The sequence below is a fragment of the Gambusia affinis genome, linkage group LG14, assembly GCF_019740435.1.
Source record: "Gambusia affinis linkage group LG14, SWU_Gaff_1.0, whole genome shotgun sequence".
NCBI classification, from domain to species: Eukaryota; Metazoa; Chordata; class Actinopteri; order Cyprinodontiformes; family Poeciliidae; genus Gambusia; species Gambusia affinis.
This window is the reverse complement of record NC_057881.1, coordinates 6,233,696-6,256,260: the sequence shown is the minus strand read 5'-3', so window position 1 is coordinate 6,256,260 and position 22,565 is coordinate 6,233,696. Positions and strand designations below refer to the sequence as shown.

Genomic DNA, 22,565 nt, shown 5'->3' with positions numbered 1-22,565 from the left:
AACCTCAACAAAATGCAACTTTTGCAAAGCACCGTAAAGCTTTTATTTAAATAAATTTGTGTCATAACCTGACAGAAAATAACGGCAGAAATTATAATTCATATTTCTTATTTTAAAAATCAAATATATTATTATTTTATTTATTTATTTCTCACTCTTTTGCTGCTTAGCTTTTCGATAAAATTTAAATTTTCAGGCGTGTTTTCTCTGTTGTTCCCGTCTGGTGTCGCTGGGTGTCGCTGTCGCGCTCCTTTATAATTCGCTGAAAAGAAACCCGCCGTGCGCGGCCTCGTACGGGGGAGAGGGCGCGTGCTCGAAGCCAAAGAGCATCTGCTTCAAAGCGGTCCGCGCACGCGCAGGAGGAAAGGATGCAGCCTGTGTTCAGACAACAGCCGCGGCGCTGAGGAGACACAACCGGCGTGGACCCGAGTGGACGCGGCGGCACCGACACCAGGACCTCACCGGGGACCGGAGCGACCAGAGTCCGGGCTGCAGCTCCCACCGGGCCGGACCGAACCTCCTCCTTCTTCCCCAGCGCTCCGACTGAGCGGTTCCTCCCGGGAGTGAAGAGGAGGGAGGATGAAGAAAAGCAACCAAAGCAGACGGGTTAGTCAGACACGTTTTATTCTTTATTTTTATTTTTTATTTTTAGCTTTGGAGTCAATTTCAGACATTCATCCGGGATTAAGCTGTTTAAATGTTTAATTTGGCAGAAAGCAGAGAATAAATATGAAAAAAAATCCCTCATATTTCTGATCAGCTTCGTTATTTATCAATATTCATCACGCTGCTCCATTGAAATTTCTAATCACTGCCACGTTTCCGTCAATAACTTTAACTTAATTTACATCTAATTGATGAATTGATGAATAAACATTTTTTGTTACATTTTTATTATTCGTCTATTGTGTGAATAAATTAAGTTTAATTATATTTCTTTCAACCTTTTTATGTTTTTATGTTTTCACCCAGGTTTTGTTTATCTGGTCAGTTAAACATTTAAATGTTGAGTGAATATTTCATGACGTTTCACCATCATTTAGGTTTTGGGACCCTCAGATTAACGCTTCACGTAAATTAGTTTTTTTTACTAAACTAATTTAAAGATGGAGTCAAAAATTGGGGGATAAATGTTCAAAGTGTTCTTCTTCTTCTTTACCTCCAGATAAATAACTGGAGTCCTGAAACCTGTTATTGTGAGATCAGAGGATAAAACATTCACTTTGAGCTCAACCTTCATGTCTGTTTTTGTTGTTTCTTTGAATTTTCCCGTTTGAAAGTTTTTCCCTGTCGGGTCCTGTTGCTTCTCGACTCCTGGTTGGTTTTATTTCGTCTCTTTCTCTCTGCAGCTCTTCGCCCAGCTTTCTTTTTCCTCTTACTTCTGTCAGAGTCGGGCTGTTATGCAATTAAAGTAGGTCAGACTGACGGAGAGCAGTGAGATCATGACAAACACGATCATTGTGAAGATTTGCACTCCTCCGTCAGTCGCACGTTATTCCTCCTCTTCACTTCTCCCTCGCCTCTCTTCCTCTTCTTCTGCTCTCAGACCAAAGCTTTACCTTTTAACTTTATTTTTTTTCTATTTTATCTACTTTCATCTGGTTTTTCCAGTCATCCCTCATTTTTAAACCTAAAAATAAGATTAATTGATCTTCTTATGAGTTAATGTTAATCCTTTTTTCCTTTTATGCTCCTTCCTTTCCTCGTTTATGCAATAATCACACATTAATAACACTAATTTATTCTCTCTAGGGCTGCAACTCAATTATTTTGGTTATCAAATAATCTATCGATTAGTATGATGATTAATCAATTGATTGGATACATAATTGCCACATTCTGCTGATTTTAAATTTAAACTATTTTTAATACAATATTAGAAATACATTAAAAGATACAAAAAAACAAACAATTACATTTTATTGCCTAAAATGCAATAACACAACATTCCTTTGCTGAACACCTGATCATTTGTGAAATAAAAATACTTCTCCCCTTTCTGCTTAACGTATCAATACAATTTAGGATTGATCTATTGACTATATTGTGGATTAACTGAATAATAATTGGATTAATAGATTTAATTTTACAGAATTTGAACCAGGTGAAACTAACTTTTCCGTCTGAGTAGTTCAAACATAGAAGTTTATTTTCTTCTTATTCGCATAACATATATATTTTGTACAGTTTTGTCTTAAATATGTTATTCTTTAGATCTGTAAACCATAGTTAACGATTAATTTATTACTAAATTACTTTGATAATCGATTAATCTGATTAGCCTTCCTTCTTTCTGTAATTATTTAATTTGTTGGTGACATGTTGGCTGTAAACTTGTGGTTTCTCTTGTTTTGTTGCTGTTTTGTTTTTATCTTCTTCTTCTTCTGCTGTTTCAGGGCTTGCAGGACTCCGGTCCGCTCGCCGTCCAGCAGCCGGAGAAGGCGGGTTGGATCAGGAAGTTCTGCGGTCGAGGGATTTTCAGGGAGCTGTGGCGGAACCGGTACCTGGTTCTAAAAGGAGATCACCTCTACATCTCAGACAAGGAGGTGAGGAACAAGCGAAAGGGAAACATAGTTAATGGGACGGCACTGGGAGGACTGGGAGTCGTTTTGCCTGACGGGTTCTGGGCCTGGAGCTTCAGCAGCTGTTTGGTGTCAGCGGCTTCACTGTGGGTTAGTGTCAGAGAGAGACGGAGACGGTTTGTGTCCTGGAGCGGCAGCGGAGATTAGCAGCAGCGACTGACTCAGGAATCAGATGTTGGAGAGTGAAAAAGAAACTCTGCTGCCCAGTTTGTGTTCCTCTAAAGGCGACTGATCCTTGAACAGGTCGGAATGGGTCAGTGGCCCAAACACGTTCTTTACAGTTTTTTCTCAAAATCATTTTTAGATTAAGAGATTGCAGTCTTCTCAGTTCTGCCTGTTTTGAGCTCCTTTCAGAACGAGCTGTTTTAGGGCGCTGTCACTTTAAATCCCAATGAGCTGCTGCTGGCCACGCCCCCCACTCAGCGTTTACATTCTTATGTGAAAATGGCTGCATGTTTCCCAGGAGCCATTGTTAGGCGCATACTGTGGTTAAACCAGACGACCACCAAATGTGCTGGAGTTCCACTTGGGTTGCTAGGTAACGGGCTGGGCTTGGCTGGGGTTGCTAGGTAACCGCCTGCTGATTTGTAATGTTACGTTCCAGAGGTTTTTGAAATGGGTCTTTTTCCAGACACCAAAAGTCTTCGACTTGTTCCCAAAAACGGGCTGTGCTGGACTTTTTTTAAGCTCTTTGGTTGTTTTTAGAAGCAGTCGAGACCCAAATGAAAGTACAGAAACCTGAGCAATGGGAATTTAACATAACTGGTCCCCTTTAATGCTGCGTGGTTTGACTGCAGGCCGTTTGTTCGTGTCGGGGAATCAGATGAACCTTCCTGTCAGTGAGGCGGTTTGGATCCTAAGTGCAGAGTGTTCACACTGATTCTGACTTTGCTCCAGCATTACGTAACTGTCCTTCATGCAGCTCCACACACAGGCTGTGGGACGCTGAGTCAGACTTTCTTCTGGGTTTTGCATCTCAGCTGGTTTTATCTCCACAGAGTGCAGGTCTGAGACGGTGGAGGCCGTCTGTCGGCGAATAGTTTGAACAATAAAAACGGCTCCAACAGTTGGTCAATTTGTTTTTGTTGTTTTGTTTTTTCCCTGTGAAAGAAGGAGTTGTTTGTACCGACCATTCATTAGTTTAAACTCACTTTAAATTATTTAAATCACATGTGTCAAACTACAGGCCCGGGGGCCAAATATGGCCCGCTGTAGCTTTTTGTGTGGCCCTCTACACTCCAAATGACGTCAGTAAGTTCTTTCAGTTCTTTACAAATCTGCAAAAGTCACAAAATCAACAGATCCCCACATTTTTCTCTGATTTTACTGGAATTATTTTTCAAAATTGGTCAAAAACATTTAGTATAAGTGACTCAGCATTACTTGATGTCAATCATAATCCATGATTGATACGGCGATTAATAAAAAGTCACATTTAGCATCATTTAGTGCAAATATAATAAAAATTCCTTAGAAATATTTCTAATTTAGGACCACAAAATCTGTGATTCTGATTGCATAAAAAACACACACAAAAAAAATTACAAAATCCTGGATGGGCTGATCAGCATGAAAATATGTTTAATGTTATTTAGTTTTAAGAAACACTTATTGAATGCTGAGACAAACAGATGTTTATTGATATTTTAGCAGGTATTTTAATGGGTTTTATCAATAGATTCTGGCTCAACTGGCCCTTTAAAAGCAACTTTAAGAGTAAAATGATTGAACACTGGAATAAATAAATAAAACAATGGAAACAACAAATAAAATTAATAATAAAGTCTCTACAAACAAATTGTCCTTGAAAAAAGTTTATTTGAGACCAAAACACAAGAATGAAGAGTTTAGTTATCCAGTTTTTGGTAGTAATAGAGAAAACAGAGAAAATTGATGAGGAAAATTATTGAGCTTGTTTTGATTTATCATGTGACTTATTGATTTATTGCTTAATTTTCTGATCACCCCTCAACTAAAAGCAGAAACTGTTAAAACCTGACTTAATGGGACAAAGAAGTGGAAAGAGGAAGATAAAACCAGAAAGGAGAAAATCACAAACTGGTTACAAACATAAACTCTGCAGAAATAATTAAAGTGCTGAAAACGTCTTTCATAAAACCAGAATCCGTTCGCCAGCTTCCCATTTACGCTGCTGTAAAAATAGACATTTCCAGCTCCATGCGGATGCAGAGTCAGGAATAAAGTGCGTGTTTCTGCTGAGAGAGGTTCTGTTAGTGAGTGTTCGGCTCTATTATAGCTGCAGAAACTCGTGTTCCTGTTATTGTTGCAAGCGGCGTCATAATGACTCACCCTAACCCAGTTAGCACTGCTAGCTCACGCTGCAGGGAGTTAGATCCTATTATTTACATCATAAATCATTAGATTTCTGGGTAACGACGCGCTCGAGGGTGAGAAGAAGACAAGTTTGAGGCTTGAATGAGAATCTAAATCACTGCAATCTGCTGTGAAGCGATGAGAAAAGCCTGTGTGCGTTTCCTGTAATTACATATTTATTTCACTGTGAGTCTCGGGGATTTGTCCTGTTTCTGTGTCTCAGAATGACCCGGGTCCGCTAACTACTGCAGCCAGAGGCGGTGTGTGTGTGTGTGTGTGTGTGTGTGTGTGTGTGTTGGATTTCTATTTTTAAAGGTAGCAGTTTCACTCTGAAACTAAAGCAGAGAAGACATTCCTCCTTCATGCAGATATTTCTCATGAAAAATGCAGATAATTGATTGTCCGGACACCAAAGCTGCTCTTTTTGTCTCGTATTTTCTGAAACGTCTCCATGTCGGCGGTGCTGAGGCTCAGGCTCCATGTAAATAGTATAGATTATGGTATTGATGATGGTATTGATGGCTTCTCAACATGTGACTTCCATGAACCCTGCAGCCATTAAACACACCAGATGACACAGAGGACTGTTAAATCATCCTTATTATGATCAAAATATGGAACAATTTTATACATTTAAAGGTTTCTGAGTGTTTCTGAAGAGACTTTCATTCATTTGTATTACAGTCTTTATTACTATTAGCTCATAAAAGTTCAACAAAGTCGTTTTAAATTAATCCATATCACATTTAAATGGAATATTGGCAATATTTCATTAACATTCATCATCCCAGACAAACTAAACACACTTCTAACATTATGAGACTAAAGCACAAACATATAGAGAAATATATTTATTATTTTAAGCCACTAAAAAAGATGCTTCAGGCTTTTTTAGATTGTTTTGTTTGGAGCAGAAAATATTCTGAAATTAATGATTAAATAAGATTTTCTCTATTTTTGTTAAAGGGAAACAAAGTGTCTCTCATATATGTCACATTAGTTACGTTTCTGGGTGATTAAAAGTCCCAGAAGTTGCTGAAATAAGCAATAATATTGTTGTGTAATATAATGATAATGATTCAATAATTTGAGATTCTCAAAGATCAATGAACTTTCAATTCTAATCAATATTTATATTCCAAATAAATAAACAAAGCAACAGAAATAGCAAATAAAATGAATTATAAAGTCTCTGTAAACAAAATTATCCTTTAAATAAAGTGTCAAGTTGAGATAAAATCACCAGACTGGAGACTTTATTCATCCAGATTTATGTAGAAAGAGAAAAAAAAAGATAAAACATCAGTAAATCATGCAAATAGAAATTAATGTAATTAACTGATTTTTTGCTTATTGTGACAGAACTGCTCTCATATATTTACTTTCTGCGCCTCTTTTACTTGAATTTCCCTTTTCTTCTTCATTTATTGCATTTTATGTCTTTCTGATTATATGTTTTTATTTTTTCCTAATTTAATTTTCTGAATTTTTATGCCGTCTTTTGTTTTGGTTCCAACACCAGCTGTGATAGAAACCCCCGTCTCTAATCGATTAAAGATGCAGCCGTGTTCTCCACGACTCGGTTCAGATCCAAATGCAAATGGCAGCATGAGCATCATGTTGCATCCATGCGTCGACGGGAACAATGATGTTGGATTTGATTCTTTTTGGTTTATTCTTGTGAGACCTGCTGGACAAAGAAAGAAGTTTCATAGACGTTCTGTGTTTCCTCGTTTCCGCTGAGCGGCTCGCTGTGTTATGGTTAGGAGAGAGTTCCCGTTTGGACTCAAACTGGAACCAAATGCTTAACGTGGCGTCACCAGTGTGATAAAAACGTGATGCAACTGAATCTCGTTGTTCTGCCTCCCAATCATTGAACTGTTATGTAATCGGCTCCAGTGCTTTGCCCAAACGTAACAAATGTAGAAAAAATGGGTAGATGCCACCAACTAAACATTTATGAATCAATTAAGCTTCATTGTTCAGGCATTGTTTCTTTGTGAAAATTGTAAGACATATAAACGTATGTTTATTGGCGAGTTACCAACGACAACAAATCAAACAAAATGCCAGTTACTCATAGAGGTTGTCAAGCAGATGGGTCATGAATCTCGAACGTCTCGAGAATCGTCTTCGTTCGCGCAGCTTTCTTGATGTTCGAGTCATAATTAAGAAGTTCTTGGAGAAAGTATCCAGTTGGAGTTTGACCTTTGGCTTCATGAACGTGATATTGTGAGCAGCAACTGACCAAAGGCAGGAGTTCCGCTAGGGGTTGCTAGGTAACGGGCTGAGGTTGCTAGGTAACGGGCTGAGGTTGCTTATTTGTAACCTAAATCCTGGGATCCTTCTTATTTAATATTTATATTAAATGTGACAGTATAGAATAATCTGGTTCATTTGAAGAAGTAATTCTGGATTATTCTTAAAACGTGACGAAGTGTAACATATTTATTTATGTTTTTCTAGACAGTTTTATAATTCGCTTTATGAATAATAATACTCATAATTTAGTTCAAATATTATCAGGACTCGCAGGACTGTAAGATATTTTTGCTGTCAACGACAAAAAAAGACAAAAAACATTTGCTTTTATAATAATCACAACTTTTAGCCTTATTGGCGTTTATATGAAGTACTAATTAATTACTCTCTTTGCATTTACTTCACTTTTTTTCAGAAGCAGCCCAGCAAAATGTGATTAAACCGTTTTTATCTTAATTTCTTGTTATTCTCTTTAAATTATATATTATTTTTATGATTACACTGGATATAAAAATTTAAAAAATATATAAAAATACTCTCCCTGGAAGTACCTCTGTTAGCACATATGTGAATTAGCTGATGGTACGGATTGTGCAGTGTTTAGCTCAGGGTATAACAGGTAGTAATAGTTAATGTTTTTTAAATATAGCGTTGGAATAATAAAAATAAACAGAGTAAAAAAACAAAGAAATGTAAAACTAAGCAGTGGTTGGGTTAGATAAAGTTCCCTGTTCCTGACTCGCTTTTTGTTAAATCAACAGATTCATCAACTGCGCATATAAATTTAATAAATAAATTTTATAAAAATAACACTGCAAAACATCCGCATTTATTCTAATAAAGACTGTGTCCCACCATTAACTTAATGCAGTAAAGATTTTCTTCTTTACACCTTGAACAGACGGTATCATATTTATTTATCTGAATGAACCAAGTCAAGATCTTCAAGCTAATGAGCCAGATGTTCAACCTGAATGTGAAAAATATGAACTGGAATGAAACCAGATGCTCTTATTTGTGTAAAATGATCAATAATTCAGTTTAAAAAAGCTGTTTTCAATATTATTTATTATTATTAAACATTATAGAAGATTTGGTCATGGGTCAAATAACCACACATATTTTTAAGAACATCATTAGATTAAACACAATTAAAAAAAAAAAAAAACAGTATTAAAGGTCCAGTAATAGCGGAGCCACAAGGTGGAGGTTTGGATCGGTCCTGTGGTTTCAGGTTTCTTCATGAAATCGGTGAGCAGCTGGGTGGAACCAGATGGTACAATCTGTGGTACAAACACAAGCTTATTTCTGTGTCATTGACTCTGTGCTAAACGAGCAGCAGAGACAGATGTGGACGAATTTGTTAAGCATTTCTAAATCAGGGAGAAATGCTTTAAAACGCCACTTATTGGCAATTTTTACCTTACATAAAATTCACATTTTTGTACTTCCATTTTGATCTCTGCTCTTTCAATAAAAACAATCCAAGAGTTTAAAAAATACACCCAGACATTTTTTGGTAACAAGTTAATGATTTTTGGTGTCTGGAATGAACCGTTTTATAAATGTCCAATTTATTGAGTCACATTTGACGGATACTGCGCCGTTACCTAGCAACCCAAGCTGGGCTCCAGCATGTTTGGTGAGCTGGTTTTACCGCTGTATGTGCTGTACAATGGCTACTGGAAAAGACCAGTGTATAGTTGTTGACTTACCCTGAGTAACCACTTGCTGGATTCTTGTTGGCTGTGCATGAGGCTCCACTTATGCTCTTCAAAGATGTACAGATTGCAGATTCAGTACATGAGGATGATTGACAGCGCTAAGACCCTCCTCCTGGCTCTGATTGGTTGTTTTTGATAGAAGACAGTGCAGGAAATTGATCTTTTCACTGATTATTGGTTTCATATCAAACTGTCAAAACATGACGACAGTTTTAGCAAATATGGAAAAAACACATTTTGTAAAAGCTATTTACTGCAGCTTTAATATTATGACTGTATTCTTGAAATATTATAAGTTTTATTTTCTAAATAAAAAAGAATCCTGCCCTGACTCTTAAATTTTGTCATAGAGTTGACCTGATTTCAAAGTCCAAATAAAAACTGAATTGAAACTGAATAAAACGATCGTCAAACAAGATGGTGGCCTTGGTGGCGCTGACGTCACTCTGAACTATGGAAACCCAACAACTGCACGTGACAAAAATGCAGATTTTTTTTAAATTAAATCTTCTAAAACCAAAACTTTGACTAATTAATATAGTTGATTTATCGTCCAGTCCTTAGGTTTAGCTACATTTTTGTGTGTTTATTTTTAGTGAAAGTCTCATCACCACTCAGTGTCTCGCTCTGAATTTTAAACTTTACATGGTTCCTTTAATCACAGATTATGCTGCCCTAGCAGAAAGCTGCTGTCAGGCATCTGGATTATAAGCAGTCGTGATGTAATCTGAGTGATTTTTTTTCTGTGTTGGTGTTTGCAGGTTAAAGACGAGCGTAAAGCCCAGGAAGTGTTTGACCTGGCTGATTACGAGCGTTCAGAGGAGCTGAGGAAGGCGAAGAGTCGGAGCAAGAAGAACCACAGTCGCTTCACGTTGCTGCGCTGCAAGCAGCGAGGAAACACAGTGAGTTCTGCCTGCAGTCACCTGATAGTCTTAAAGACTCTTTGGGGACAAAATCTGCAACATTTGTTACATTTTCAGCTGCTGTGGTTCACTTTCACATTGCACTGTGTTAAACAAACCAAAACCTCTGAAAAACCTGTTTCCCTCCTCACCTGTGGGGGCGCTGCACCACTGAAGGAAACAACACAAAAACATCTAAAGAAGACACTGAGCATAACGACTTTCTTTACAAAGTGTAAACAAAAATGGAGTGGCGTCAGATTTTGCAATTGCAGGATTTCTCTTTTGTCTCTTGGTTAAAAACTACGAGCCATTTCTTCCGTTAGCGCTGAACTCTTGCAATTGTTTTGGTTGTATTTACCCAGAATGCTTTCTGTTATAATCCACTTCCTGCTTTGAAGCGGTTTTGGCTTGGATTTAACCAGAGCCACTGATCAACCTGCTTCGGAGGCCCCGACATTAATTAGCACAACCTAACTAACACACTGCAGAAACAAAATATTACCAAGTACTTTTGGTCTAGAATAAAGTACAAATATCGTAGTACACTTGAAGTAATTTAAAACTATCTTAAAAGCAACTTTTAAGCAAGATATAGAAGCTTGTTTCAATTCCTAAATATTTATTTTAAAAAAGTATTCAGTTCACTGGCAGATTATTTTAGTTATAAGACATTTTCCCATATATCTAGTATCTATATTTCTATATTAAGTGGTCTGGTATTTTTTCATCAAGGTTGAGCCTGAAAATAGGCTCCTATATTTTGTTTACTTGTAAGTTAGTTTTATCTTATTTCAAGACATTTGCACCAGGAACTAGACTGAAAATATTTGGTAAAAAATTGTGTTTTTGTAGTGTAAATCCACTCTTCAAATTTTAATCAAACCTTCACTGTAAAAAACATTCTATAATTTACACATGGATATGGTAAAATTAGTGTTTATACAGTAAAATTCTGGAAACCACAGCTGCCAGTGTTTTATTGTAAATAAGAAATGTTTTTTTTACAGTGTAGAAAACCCTTCATATTCATTCAGGTGAATCTCAGTAAATAGTAACAGCTGAAAAATTAACTTATAGAATTTCATTAACTCCATTCTAACAGTGAACTGATATTTAACACCGAATCGTTTAGTTTTTGATTCTCCGTGTGAGAAAAGTTTTTTTTCAGTTGTAGCTTTGATGAGGTCATGCAGACCCACATCCACCAGAACATGATTCAGAGCAGAGAGGAGGCTTACTTGCAGATCTCATGATGTCGCCATGTCAACGCTGCACAGCGCTAATCGTCCGGTTTTAGCCGACCGGTTTCTTCTGCTCAGATTATCTATTGAAAAGGCTTATGAGAGAAATCCACAGGGTTTACTTTGACTTTAAACTCCAGCTGAAATCAGTGGAAGATGTGGTTTTATATACGTTCATCTGTCACTTCCTGATGTCTCCGGTATTTATAAAGCAGCATTGAAAGTTTTTATTTTGGTTTTTTATGTTAATTTTATTTTAGGTAACTTTAAGTTTCCTGGAATGTTTTGATTTAAGAAACTTTAAGATTTTTTTAAAAACTCAGAAATCTGAGAAAAGAACAAATGTTAAAGAAGATCCATCCATCATCCATCCATCATCCATCCATCAATCTGTCCATCCATCCATCCTTCCATCCATCATCCATCCATCCATCCTTCCTTCCTTCCGTCCGTCCATCCATCCATCCATCCATCATTTTGTCCATCCATCCATCCTTCCATCCCTCCATCCATCCTTCCATCCATCCATCCTTCCATCCCTCCATCCATCCTTCCATCCATCATCCATCCATCATCCATCCATCCGTCCATCCATCATCCATCCGTCCATCATTTTGTCCATCCATCCATCCATCCATCCATCCATCCATCCATCCATCCATCCATCCATCCATCCATCCATCATCCATCCATCATTTTTACATTCCTTCTTTCTCTCTTCTTTAAATAAAAAGCACCAAACTTGATCAGAAATCTTAATTTCAGAACCAACAGATTCCCATTAACCTGCACATAATGGCTGCTGAATTGCAGTATCATTTGTCCTTTACTTCCTGTTTCTGCTCTTTGTTTTTTTTTGTGTGTTTCCTGGTCACTAGGCCTGTGTTGTTTTTCTTCCTCCCTTGTCTTCCACTTTCTGTCCAGTTTCACAATGTTTAAGTTGGACAATCCGGTCAGAAACCGGAAAGACCTGTCCACAGAGAGATATGTGAGAATGTTACATCAGCTATTTCATGGGCGGTTAGACTGCATTTGTCCTCTCCAGATGTGAAAACTCTGAACTTCCTACAGTTCGTCCTTTCCGTGTGTCTCTGCTCGTCTCCGTCTGTCCTTTGCTTCCGGAGATTATGCCGTCCCAACTGTCCAATGCAGCCGCCCCATTGGAGCATTTCCTCCGTCAGGATTGGTGGATCTAGGCGTGTATTTCCCTCCCACACACCCTGAGCGGCTCTGACTGGCCGAACCCTGATGGTTTTTTCTTTACCCCCTGAAAAAGCTTAATCTGCAGAATCCCATTAGTCAGTGAGTTACAGCAGAATAATCCCTGAAACACTTTCACATGCCAGTCTTCCTGCTGACTCTTTCTTACAGTCGTGCAAATTCTGAGGAAGAGGAAACGTGACTGAAACGGTTTTCTCGTGTGTGGTAGATTATGTCCGCTTTAGTTTACGGATTAATATTCTGGAAGGTTTTCTAAAAAGTCACTAAATGTCAATGTTTTAACTTGTTTATTATTAAAACAGCTAACCATAAGTAAACATGGATGTGTGTAGTTTTAACTCAGCATTTGATATTTTTATTATCTAAATATTTGCAGCATTTTTGATGAACTGCAGGCAAAAACCTTCTGAAAACAGGATGTAGCAGTATTAATACCACTTAAAATGCTCTACTTTTATCATTTTCAGGAATTTTCCTAAATAATAGACCAATATGTAGGTAGACTGGGAGGAAAAGTATACTTAGTTTTCATTTTGTTGTTTTTAATGAAGTCTGCGTTCACAATCATCACCATTTACTTAAATAAAATGTAACCAAGGAGAAAGTTGTAGGGAAATTTAAAGCAGAGTTTTGGTTGTAAAACAATTTCCCACGCTTCAAACATCTCACAGAAAAACATGATTGTATTTTTATGTCCCAGCCGACAACACAGAAAAAGGTCACTAGATTTAAAACATTATTTATTAATCGTTTGGATTTAAAGTGGATTTAAACTTTCTGAAAGGATCTCAGAATCTCATTATCTAAGAATGATTTTGTGGAAAAAACTTGATGAAAATGTTTTGTCTGCTAACATGTTTTTATCATAGTTTTCATGATGTCACACTTGCGTAAACTTTGTAACTGGCAGGTGTCTTGGCAGGTTGTTGCTATGGAGTTGCTATGACAACAATAAATAAGCCACAAACCTGGAACCAGATCTCGCCTCATTCCTGTGTAACTTATTAAAAATATAAGTAAATCACAACTACTTGAGTACTCTACCCAACTGTGTGTAAATACTAAGATACGTGTCAGTGATATTTACTGTAGTACATAGTCGAGCTAGCGAAATTAGCTTTGCTAATGTAGCTTTTATCTGCTAGCTAAGACGGACATGTAGTCTACGTGTTTGTTACTACATGTACTCACCAGAACCTTGATATTCACATGAAGAGTTGGTACGTTCTTTACAAATCCATTTAAATATTGATTGTATAGATTTAAGTTTGTGAATCTCCTCCATGTTGTACAAACTCTTCCTGTTCACTAAGCAGTTATTAACTATATTGTAGTTTGAGATCGGAGGCAGCTTGTCTACATCGTCTGAGATATTTTCCTTCTTTTCATACGGGTTTATCCTGACAGCAGCCATTTTGTTCATGTATCTTTCTCTTGTACATTGGTGAAGATGTCCTGGTTTTCTTTTTGTTGGTCTCAAAGTCGTTGGTCCTCTATGCATTGTGCTCGCCTACTAAGATGGCGGGTATTACTTCCGGTTCAGACTGGTGGGAACTGTGTACAGATCACCTTTAAAGTATTGGTCAGAAAAGACTAAACGTCGTCTTTTTCAGGTTCCTAACCTGGTGTTTCTGGCTGTGAGTCCGGAGGAGAAGGAGTCCTGGATCAACACGCTGAACGTGGCTATAATCAAGGCTAAGAACAGAGTTCTCGATGAGGTCTGACCTGGTTTGTTTGCAGTTTCATAAGGATTTGAGGTGGAAATGTTGATGTCTTTCCAATGGGCTTTCAGGTGACCATTGAGGAAGACAGCGCTCTGGATCATCTGACCAGAGATCGGGTGAAGATCCCTCACAGCCGCCGGCTGCCGACCAGAGGACACCTCATGGCCGTGGTACAAACATCCCCCATTCCTCCTTCCTGTTATTCTGGATTACCGCCTTTCATGAGATCGTCTCTGAAACCTCAGGCCTCCACCTCCTCCCACGGCATGCTGACCCTTGACTTGGTTGCCGAGGAGGACGGTTTCTGCCTCGAATATGACGACGACGAGTCCTGGGAGGACAGCTTCCGGGTCGACCTGCAGAAAGAAGACTCTAGAGGCGGGGTCGGGGGTCGTCAGCGGGCGGGAACCGATGTCTCGAAGCTGCGGGTGACGACCAAAGAGCCCAAAATGAAGACAGGGAGCCTACCGAGAGGCAGCGAGCTCTCCTGGGGCAAACAGCCTCACCTGGACGCCTCGAAAGTCCAAAAGAACCAGCAAGTCCAGGTGAGACACTCACTATGTTTCCATCCAACTGTCATGAGGTTTTTGAGCGAACTCTGAAAATGTCGTAAAAAGAAAATGTGAGTTTGGTTTGGTTCCATCTCCTGGTTTGGAGAAGGCCTGGATGATAAATAAATAGCAAAAATAGATATCACAATAAATATGTGATCAATACCAATAAATGACACATCAGATAGAATTCTCAATATTCTGTAGAATATTCACTGAGCTCTGATCTGCACAGCATTCTGGGAGATGTAGGCACAGAGAAGACATTAGCCACTCGCTCTCATGACCAGCCAAGCAATGTTGGTGCACTGCAAAAACACAAAATCTTACAAAGTAATTTTTGTTAAGTTTGTTAAGAAATAAGACAAAACTAACTTACAAGTAACTTGTCAGCAAGACACATTAAGTAAATAATTCCTCAATATTGATGAAAAGGTTCTAGTCTTATTGGCATAATAAGACATTTTCCACATGTTACAAGTGAAATAATCTTCCAATGGAACTGGAACTTTTACCTGGTAAGATTTTGTGTTTTTGCTGTGTAGAGTCAACTCACTCACTCTTTGGTTACCTAGCAACTCACTCACTCTTTGGTTACCTAGCAACTCACTCACTCTTTGGTTACCTAGCAACGACCTGTTGAGTAACTGGCACAGTAGCAGTTTAAGGTTTCTTCTCCACTGTGTTTCATAACTACTTAAAAATAAAAAACAACGCTGTGGAGTGAAACTGTGGATGGAACAGGAAAGGTCACGTCACCAGCTGGGCAGGATTTCAGATATTTTAAACAATAAACATAGACAATTATCAATATTCATGTTGCTTGGAGGAAATCAACCAGGCTAGCAGGTTTATTTGCTGCACATGGATGTAAAAATCAGGTAGTCAATGTTTCAACCCAGCATGAACCGTCTCACCTGGAAAAACAATTTTTTTTCCTTTTAATTGGTGTGATTCCATTGAGCTAATTTATTTTCGTAATTCCTATTGTTGTGATTTTATGGTCAGTGGATTATCATCTGTGAACCTGTTATGCCGCAAACTGCTCATCTGACCTTTGCCCCTTCAGGTCCTTCAGGCCCAGTCTCGAACGCCGCAGCCAGGGAAGAGGTTCAGCATGCAGGGTCGGAGTCGCTGCGCCTCCATGGATGAAGTCCTGTCCTCCAGGTGAAACATCCACAGATTAACCTCTTAATCAGGCTGGAAATTACTAGATTATCATCTTGAAGTGGTTCTTTTAACTGAGGCTCTGGAACAATTTCATTTGATCCACTTTTACAATAAGCCAGAGACAGGTTTTAAAATCAACTCCTTCATCTGCACCGTAATCTGGAGAACAGCAGAGTCGGAATTCTGACTTTAATCCCAAAATTTTGACTTTAATCTCAGAATTCTGACTTTAATTTCTGAAGTCTGGCTTTAATTTACATCTCAATATATTAATTGTTATGCTATCAGGAAGGAGACTGTCAATTAACAAATCCTGGGTTTTTGACAATCACACAATGTGACTCATGCAGGAACTGTGAAATATGAATTTGATTCTTAGTGTAATCGCTGTTTTAACTCTGGACTTGTTTTGGTTGTAAATAAGAGAGAGATGCATTTCCGCCTCTCCCCTATTTGAATCCCAACTGAGGCGCTTCTGTTTGGATTTTGCATATTCTCATTTTGCATGTAGTGGGATTTTCACTGGTTATTCTGTTTTACTGTCAGAACCACATGTTAGTGACTGTAAATGGGTTGTTCATGGTTGGTCTATTGACTTAACCTGGATGTTCCTGTAGTTAGAGCTTCTGGATGCATTGATGAAATTTCTCTAATTGGCTAATTTTATTGTTATTTATCAGACTGACACAGAAACTTCTTCACTCTTCCTAAGTTAGAACAGAATCACCTTTTTAATGAAGTTACAGCAGCAAGTCTTTACTGAGGTTTGTTTTTATTGCAAAAGCACAAAATATTTTTAGTGTAATTTCTAAAAAAAGATCAAATTAACTTTCAATAAACTTTTCAGTAACATATTGTTTTATGTAAACAATTCATTCATATTCATAAAAATGTATTAGTTCCACTGAACAAACAGATTATTTTACTTAAAACATGGGAAAAATGTTTTGTTAGAAGTGAACTGCCTGTGGAACTAGAACATTGTTGCTAGGTTACCGGCTGGGCTTGGCTGGGGTTGCTAGGTAACGGTACAGCGCCAGTTGATTGTGGAACTAGTATTGTTTTAGCGATATTAAGGAATTATTGCCTTAAAACGAGCTCCTATATCTTGATGAAAAGGTTTTTTGTAAATTAGTTTTGTCTTATTTCCAGTCTATTAATCTCTAGAACCCGTCGGGTTCCACCGGTGGAACCTCTAGGGTTCTAGAGGTTAACATATTTTCACTAGAAACTACACCAAAAATACTTGGTAAAATTTTGTTTTTGAAGTGTACATTTCAACCTAATGACCAGAAAAGTAGACTTATCACATAAATTGAAAGTGGACTGATGGGCTTCTGGTGCTCTGAACACACAGAGGCTGATAATAAAATGAACTTGAAAATGATTTAATACTCAGTCTGTTCTTCCAGACCAGCAATGATTCGACTCATGCAGAGTTTGTGTTCGGCTCTGAATCTGAGAAGAGGAGGCATGGCTCTTCCGCCCAGCCTGTCGGCCAGCTGCAGAGCCTCATCGCCCAGAGGATGCAGAGAGCCCAGGAGCTGCTGGAGGAAATGAGGCTGCAGGTCAGACTTCCTCAGAAACCTCCCACCCTCCGACTGTAAGCTGTGGAAATGATGGTGAATGTCGCTGTTTGTAGGAGCTGCAGAAGGCCAAAGCGGAGAGAGAGCGAGGCGGCGGCTCGACGTACCTGAAGGGGATCAACTCTCCTCGGCTTCACCACCTCAGGGGCTCAGACTCTCCCCACTCCAGGTTGGTCTCATCACATTCTGTTGCAACTAAGGATTATTTTATTCTGACGATTAGTCGATTAATCATTTATTCTGACGATTAATCAAATAAACAAATTGGTATAATTTTTCATTTAAACATTTTTACTTTTCTATGCAATACTAGAAATGCATTAAATTATGCAAATAAAAACAATTCAGTTACTTTTTAAATTAGGAAAATAAATGTTTTATTGCCTAAAGTGCAATCTTTAGTGAATTTTAACCGGGTGAATATAAAAAAATGTCACTTCAGGAGTTTTGGGTAAAACATATTTATAGGTGTTTAAGGTGTTTTTATCTTACTTGTAAATATTTTATTCAGTTTGGTTAAATGACTTCTCTGAGTTTGTTGGGTTTCTTCCAGGAAATGTCCTTTTTTGAGTCTGTATACTCTAGTTTACGATTAATTGATTACTAAGTTAGTTGACGATTATTTAAAAAATCTATGAATCTGATTAATCGTTTCAGTCCTAGTTGACAGAGTTTCCTCTCGTCATCAGTAGATCGTCGGGGTCTCCGAGGAGCAGGAGCAGCGACTCGCCTCGCCTGCGGGGCAAAGACTCGCCTCGCCTCAGAGGAAGAGAGTCTCCGCGAACCAAAGCCAAGAAGAACCGCTCCAAAGCTGCCGACTCGCCTCGCTCCAGAGGGTCTCACTCTCCGGCAGCTAAAGCCGCCGACTCCCCTCGCCTGAAGGATCCGAGCGGCTCTCCTCGATCGAAGAGCTCCGACGCTCCGAAACTGAAGGGGTCATCGGGTTCCAGCGCCAACAGAAAGGATTATTCTCCTCCACAGAAGACTCCCGAGACGCCGCCATGTTTGAATAGATCCAACTCCTGTCAGGCGGAGGGATCCGGCTCGTTGCAGGGCAGCCAAACTGACTCCCCTCATCTGGGCATCATTAAGGAGAACCAGCAGAAACAAAACTCCCCAGGTCTGCACAGATCCTTCGACTCCGCCCTGCCCAAAACCCCCGACAAACTCCGCCTTTCTCCTCCTCCTCTGGAGCCGCCCGGAGAGGATCAGGAGGTGGAGAGGCGGCGCGCCGAGGCCGAGCGGCTGCTGGAGGAGGCGGTGTCGTCCTGGAAAGAGGCGCAGGAGGTCCTGCAGGAGGTGAAGGAGCTGCAGAGCCAGACGCTGAGGCGGCAGCGCAGGAAGACCTACGAGAAGATGACGACGTCGGCGGCGGCGGCTTTGCAGCCTGCGGCGACCGCGGCAACCGCAGCCGGAGAGGAGGACGACACTCCGACCTCCCCGACGTCACCGGAGGACGACGAGGAGTCCGAGACGCCATGACGAGAACAAACATCCGGCAGCGATACTCTGCATGCTTACACTGCAAAAACACAAAATCTCACCAAATTGTTTTGGTCTAGTTTCTACTGCAAAAATCATATGGCTCTTGAAATAAGACAAAACTAACTTAAATGTAACATTTCTGCTAGAAATAGAGGCTTGTTTTGAGTAAATAATTCCTTATAGTTGACCTACTATGCTTCTTTGAACAGAATAGCATAGATCTATGGGTTATACAAAAAGTTCATTACATGTTTTGCATAAAATCATTATCAGATAGTTAGATTTCAGACTGGTAAGTTTAGCCTATTTAAAGTTCCTTTCAGTTGTTTTAGGGTTTTTTGTCACTTTAAATCCCAATAACCTGCTGCTGGCCACGCCCCCAAATCTGTGTTTACACTCTCACTTTAAAATGGCTGCAAACAGACATGCAACCATACAACCATACATCTTTGAAAAGCAGAAGTAGAGCCTCCTGCACAACCAACAACAACGCAGCAAGTGGTTTCTGGTGGTGAGTGAAGAACAAAACACTTGTCTATTCCAGCAGCCATTGTACAGCACATAGAGCAATAAAAACAGCAGACCAAACATCCTTGACCTCAGATTGAGAAAAATTTGGAAAATTTTTTAAATGACTCATTTTCCAGACACCAGAAATCCCTAACCTATTTCCAGATACCAGGTAGGTGTTTTCTTAAGCACTTTGGCTATTTAACTATATTATCAGTAAAAATAATCTGCCAGTTGAACTAGAACTTTTCTATCAATATTATGGAATTGTTTGCATAAAAAAGCTCAGATTTCTTGCTGAAAAGTTACTTGTAATTTAGTTTTGTCTTATTTCAAGTGTAATAAGACATTTGCTCTAGAATCTACACCAAAAATACTTGGTAAGATTTTCTGTGTTTGCAGTGTATGCACAAAACACTAACAACGTTTACACAATTTCTACATTGTTGATCGTATTTCCAAAAATATTTCTAAATTTTCATTGATTAAGGCAACAAGATGCATGTGACGAAAAATTGATTATTTAAAAACCAGGGATACGTTTCGTTCCAGGGGATTTATTGACTTTAATCCTGTCTGGCGCTCCGTTGTCACCGAGCAGAAACCCCCTCTCTGCTGTCAGGAGACCTCCATCTGTGGCGAGAGCTCCACATTTAATTTTAATTAACGCAGCTTTAATGGAGAAGAGCTCCTCTTCACCTTCTCTCACGATGCTGCACGGCTTCCTTCTTTGTCTCTGAAGAGAAAATCCTCTCCATTCATTTTAAAACCAAGATGTCAAATATTTTTATGACAGTCAATGAAGAGCACAAAATGACTTTTTTTTTAAAAGAAACAAAATGAACTTCCAATTTCTGCACTGATTTAATACTTTAAGCTGCTTGTTTACTGATATATCACTGAATCTTCTTTGTAGCATTTCTTTCAAAAAACGTCTTTGAAATCGCTTGATCGCCTGATTTAGTTGTAGCTTAAAGGTGACCTATTATGCTTCCTTGAACAGTTTAGGATAGTTTTATGGGTAAAACCAGCTAACCAATCGTCCTGGAGCTCCACTTGGGTTGCTAGGTGATGAGTGGAACTCGGCTGTGGTTGCTAGGTAACGGCCCAGTGCCCATGGAATGTGGCTCAACAATAAGGAGATTTTTGAAATGGCTCTTTTGCCAAATACCAAAAGACATTAACTTCTTACCAGAAAATGGCTTGGTGGGTTTTTTTAAGCGCTTGGTGTTTTTTAAAAGCAGCAGAAACCCAAATGGAAGTATAAAAATGTATAATAGGTCTCCTTTAATGAGCAGCAGATCTGCTGAAGTTTCCTTCCAGCTTATTATTAATTTTCACATAATCTCAGTCTTTTCAAGCTACATCCAAAATCAGGGAGTTTCAAGTTGTAAAAGATGAGGGAAAAAAAAGAAGCAATAATAACTGATTTTTTATTATTATTTGTTTGTAATTTTAGGCTGAAAAAAGCCGCAGACCAGCTCAGATATTATAAACTCTGCACTATGGACTGAACTTCTTTGTAACAATATTGCTGCAACCAGCTTTTACTGTATGATTGAAAACTGAAATCAGGATTTTATTTGCACATTTGCTGAATATTTTAGGCTGATAGTTGACTTTTTACTAAATCCTCACATAATGATTGATTTTTTTTTTTAAATAATTAATTTGTCCCTTTAAATTATTTCCCATCAAAACATTAACAAATGTGCTTCTGTTATATAAAAGATCATTCGTTAGATTTCAATATCAAGAAAAAATCTACTGAGTTTCCAAATAATGGTTTTAGTTAGTTAAGGGAAGACTAACTTGATCCTGCGTGGAAATGTAGTGAAAACTAATAAATGGCCACATTTCATCACAATAAAGAGAGAAATAAAAACTTTTTTTTTTTTTACATAAATTCTTTTTTCTGTAATTCTAACACATCTTTCAAAATCTTGAGGGTCATAAAGATACTTTCAAGAAATTTTAAAAATTTATGATTATGCAACTCATTACTACTGAAAACTAACTATGATGCTTGAACTATTATGTCACATTTTCAAATTTTACACTATTGATATTTAATAACGCTTGTTTAGGGATGGAAAACTGGGTTGTCTACTAGTTCTCAGTTTTTTTCCTCTGAATAATAAGGTATTTTCATACTTCATTTGTAATTTTTATGATGCAGTTGAAGTTAATCCATCTATAAACCACCCACGGAAATTTTCAAAGACATAGAGGCCTTGGCGACATGAAAACAATCTTTATATTTGTTGATGTTTCGAAAAACGGTTGTTGTCTACGCTGTTGTTTCCAGATGTTTCTTCATCCACAGAAAAACTCTGACTTTAACACAAAATGCTGTAGTAACTACTCCAGGCCTGTGTGTGGCGCTGTGACGCCACCGCAGAAATACACCAAAGCAGAGAAGAAAGTGTCGTTCGGTTAAGTGGGCTACAACGTCAAAAAACAACTCATTTAACATGGTTATTGCTGCACTAAAGGATAATTTTCGCACATAAAATGTTGCATTAAAGCCAGTTCACAAACCAGAAACAATAAAAAAAAAAACCTGTATGTTTTTTATGGTTGCATGTAGACGGCACCAAAAACAGGTAACATTAGCAACGATTAACTAGCTAGCTCAAATCATCCGTTCGATTTAAACTTTAGCTAGCTTACTGTCTACCGGCCGTTAATCGTGAGGGCCACTTCACATTAATTTAATTTAACTGTTACAACATTGATCTTACAGGACAAATTGAAAAATGTCAGCTAATAAACGATTTGGCTAAATAACTACTATTCCTGATCACTTCTTGACTATTTAATGATACGATCAATTAGTCGAATAAATCTTAACGTACATTTTACAAATTTACAGCAGAATGAATGCCACAACTTTAAAAGTTTTCATTGGGAACATGAAGGATGTTAAGAGCTGCTAATGTTCTGTTAAGGTTGAATATTGTCTCTGTAAAAAGTCACATTTTGTAAGATATAACTTTCTTATTTAAGTCTGCAGTGTTGCAATGTTTGAACAATTTTTTCTCCATTTTGTGAGTTTTTGCACATTTGTCATAAATACTGAGAGCATGGATAAAATAGCACTGACGCTGACAGAGCTAAATCACATTGTGAGTTATCTGTACTGTGAGATTTTGAGAGAACGTGAAACAACTCTTAATTTGTAATTTATTTATATGTTTATGCACATTGAAAAAAATGCATTTTCTAGGCAGAATCCAATGCTGTAATCACTGTTTATATAGAAATATG

At 38.3% G+C, this 22,565-nt stretch overlaps 1 protein-coding gene across 1 annotated transcript in view; it reads left to right on the top strand.

Moving 5' to 3' along the window:
- The first annotated feature begins 364 nt into the window (after window positions 1-364).
- The window catches only part of LOC122844073 (pleckstrin homology domain-containing family O member 1-like), a 22,640-nt gene continuing 439 nt past the window's right edge, over window positions 365-22,565 (top strand). The window contains exons 1-11 of the mRNA XM_044139252.1: window positions 365-606; window positions 2,397-2,546; window positions 9,664-9,804; window positions 13,883-13,987; window positions 14,062-14,163; window positions 14,239-14,538; window positions 15,614-15,711; window positions 17,127-17,147; window positions 17,183-17,282; window positions 17,357-17,469; window positions 17,990-22,565. The exon at window positions 17,990-22,565 is cut by the window's right edge and continues 439 nt beyond it. Coding sequence (XP_043995187.1) covers window positions 580-606; window positions 2,397-2,546; window positions 9,664-9,804; window positions 13,883-13,987; window positions 14,062-14,163; window positions 14,239-14,538; window positions 15,614-15,711; window positions 17,127-17,147; window positions 17,183-17,282; window positions 17,357-17,469; window positions 17,990-18,782 — 1,950 coding nt within the window. The 5' untranslated portion in view covers window positions 365-579 and the 3' untranslated portion in view covers window positions 18,783-22,565. The remainder of the gene's footprint in view (window positions 607-2,396; window positions 2,547-9,663; window positions 9,805-13,882; window positions 13,988-14,061; window positions 14,164-14,238; window positions 14,539-15,613; window positions 15,712-17,126; window positions 17,148-17,182; window positions 17,283-17,356; window positions 17,470-17,989) is intronic.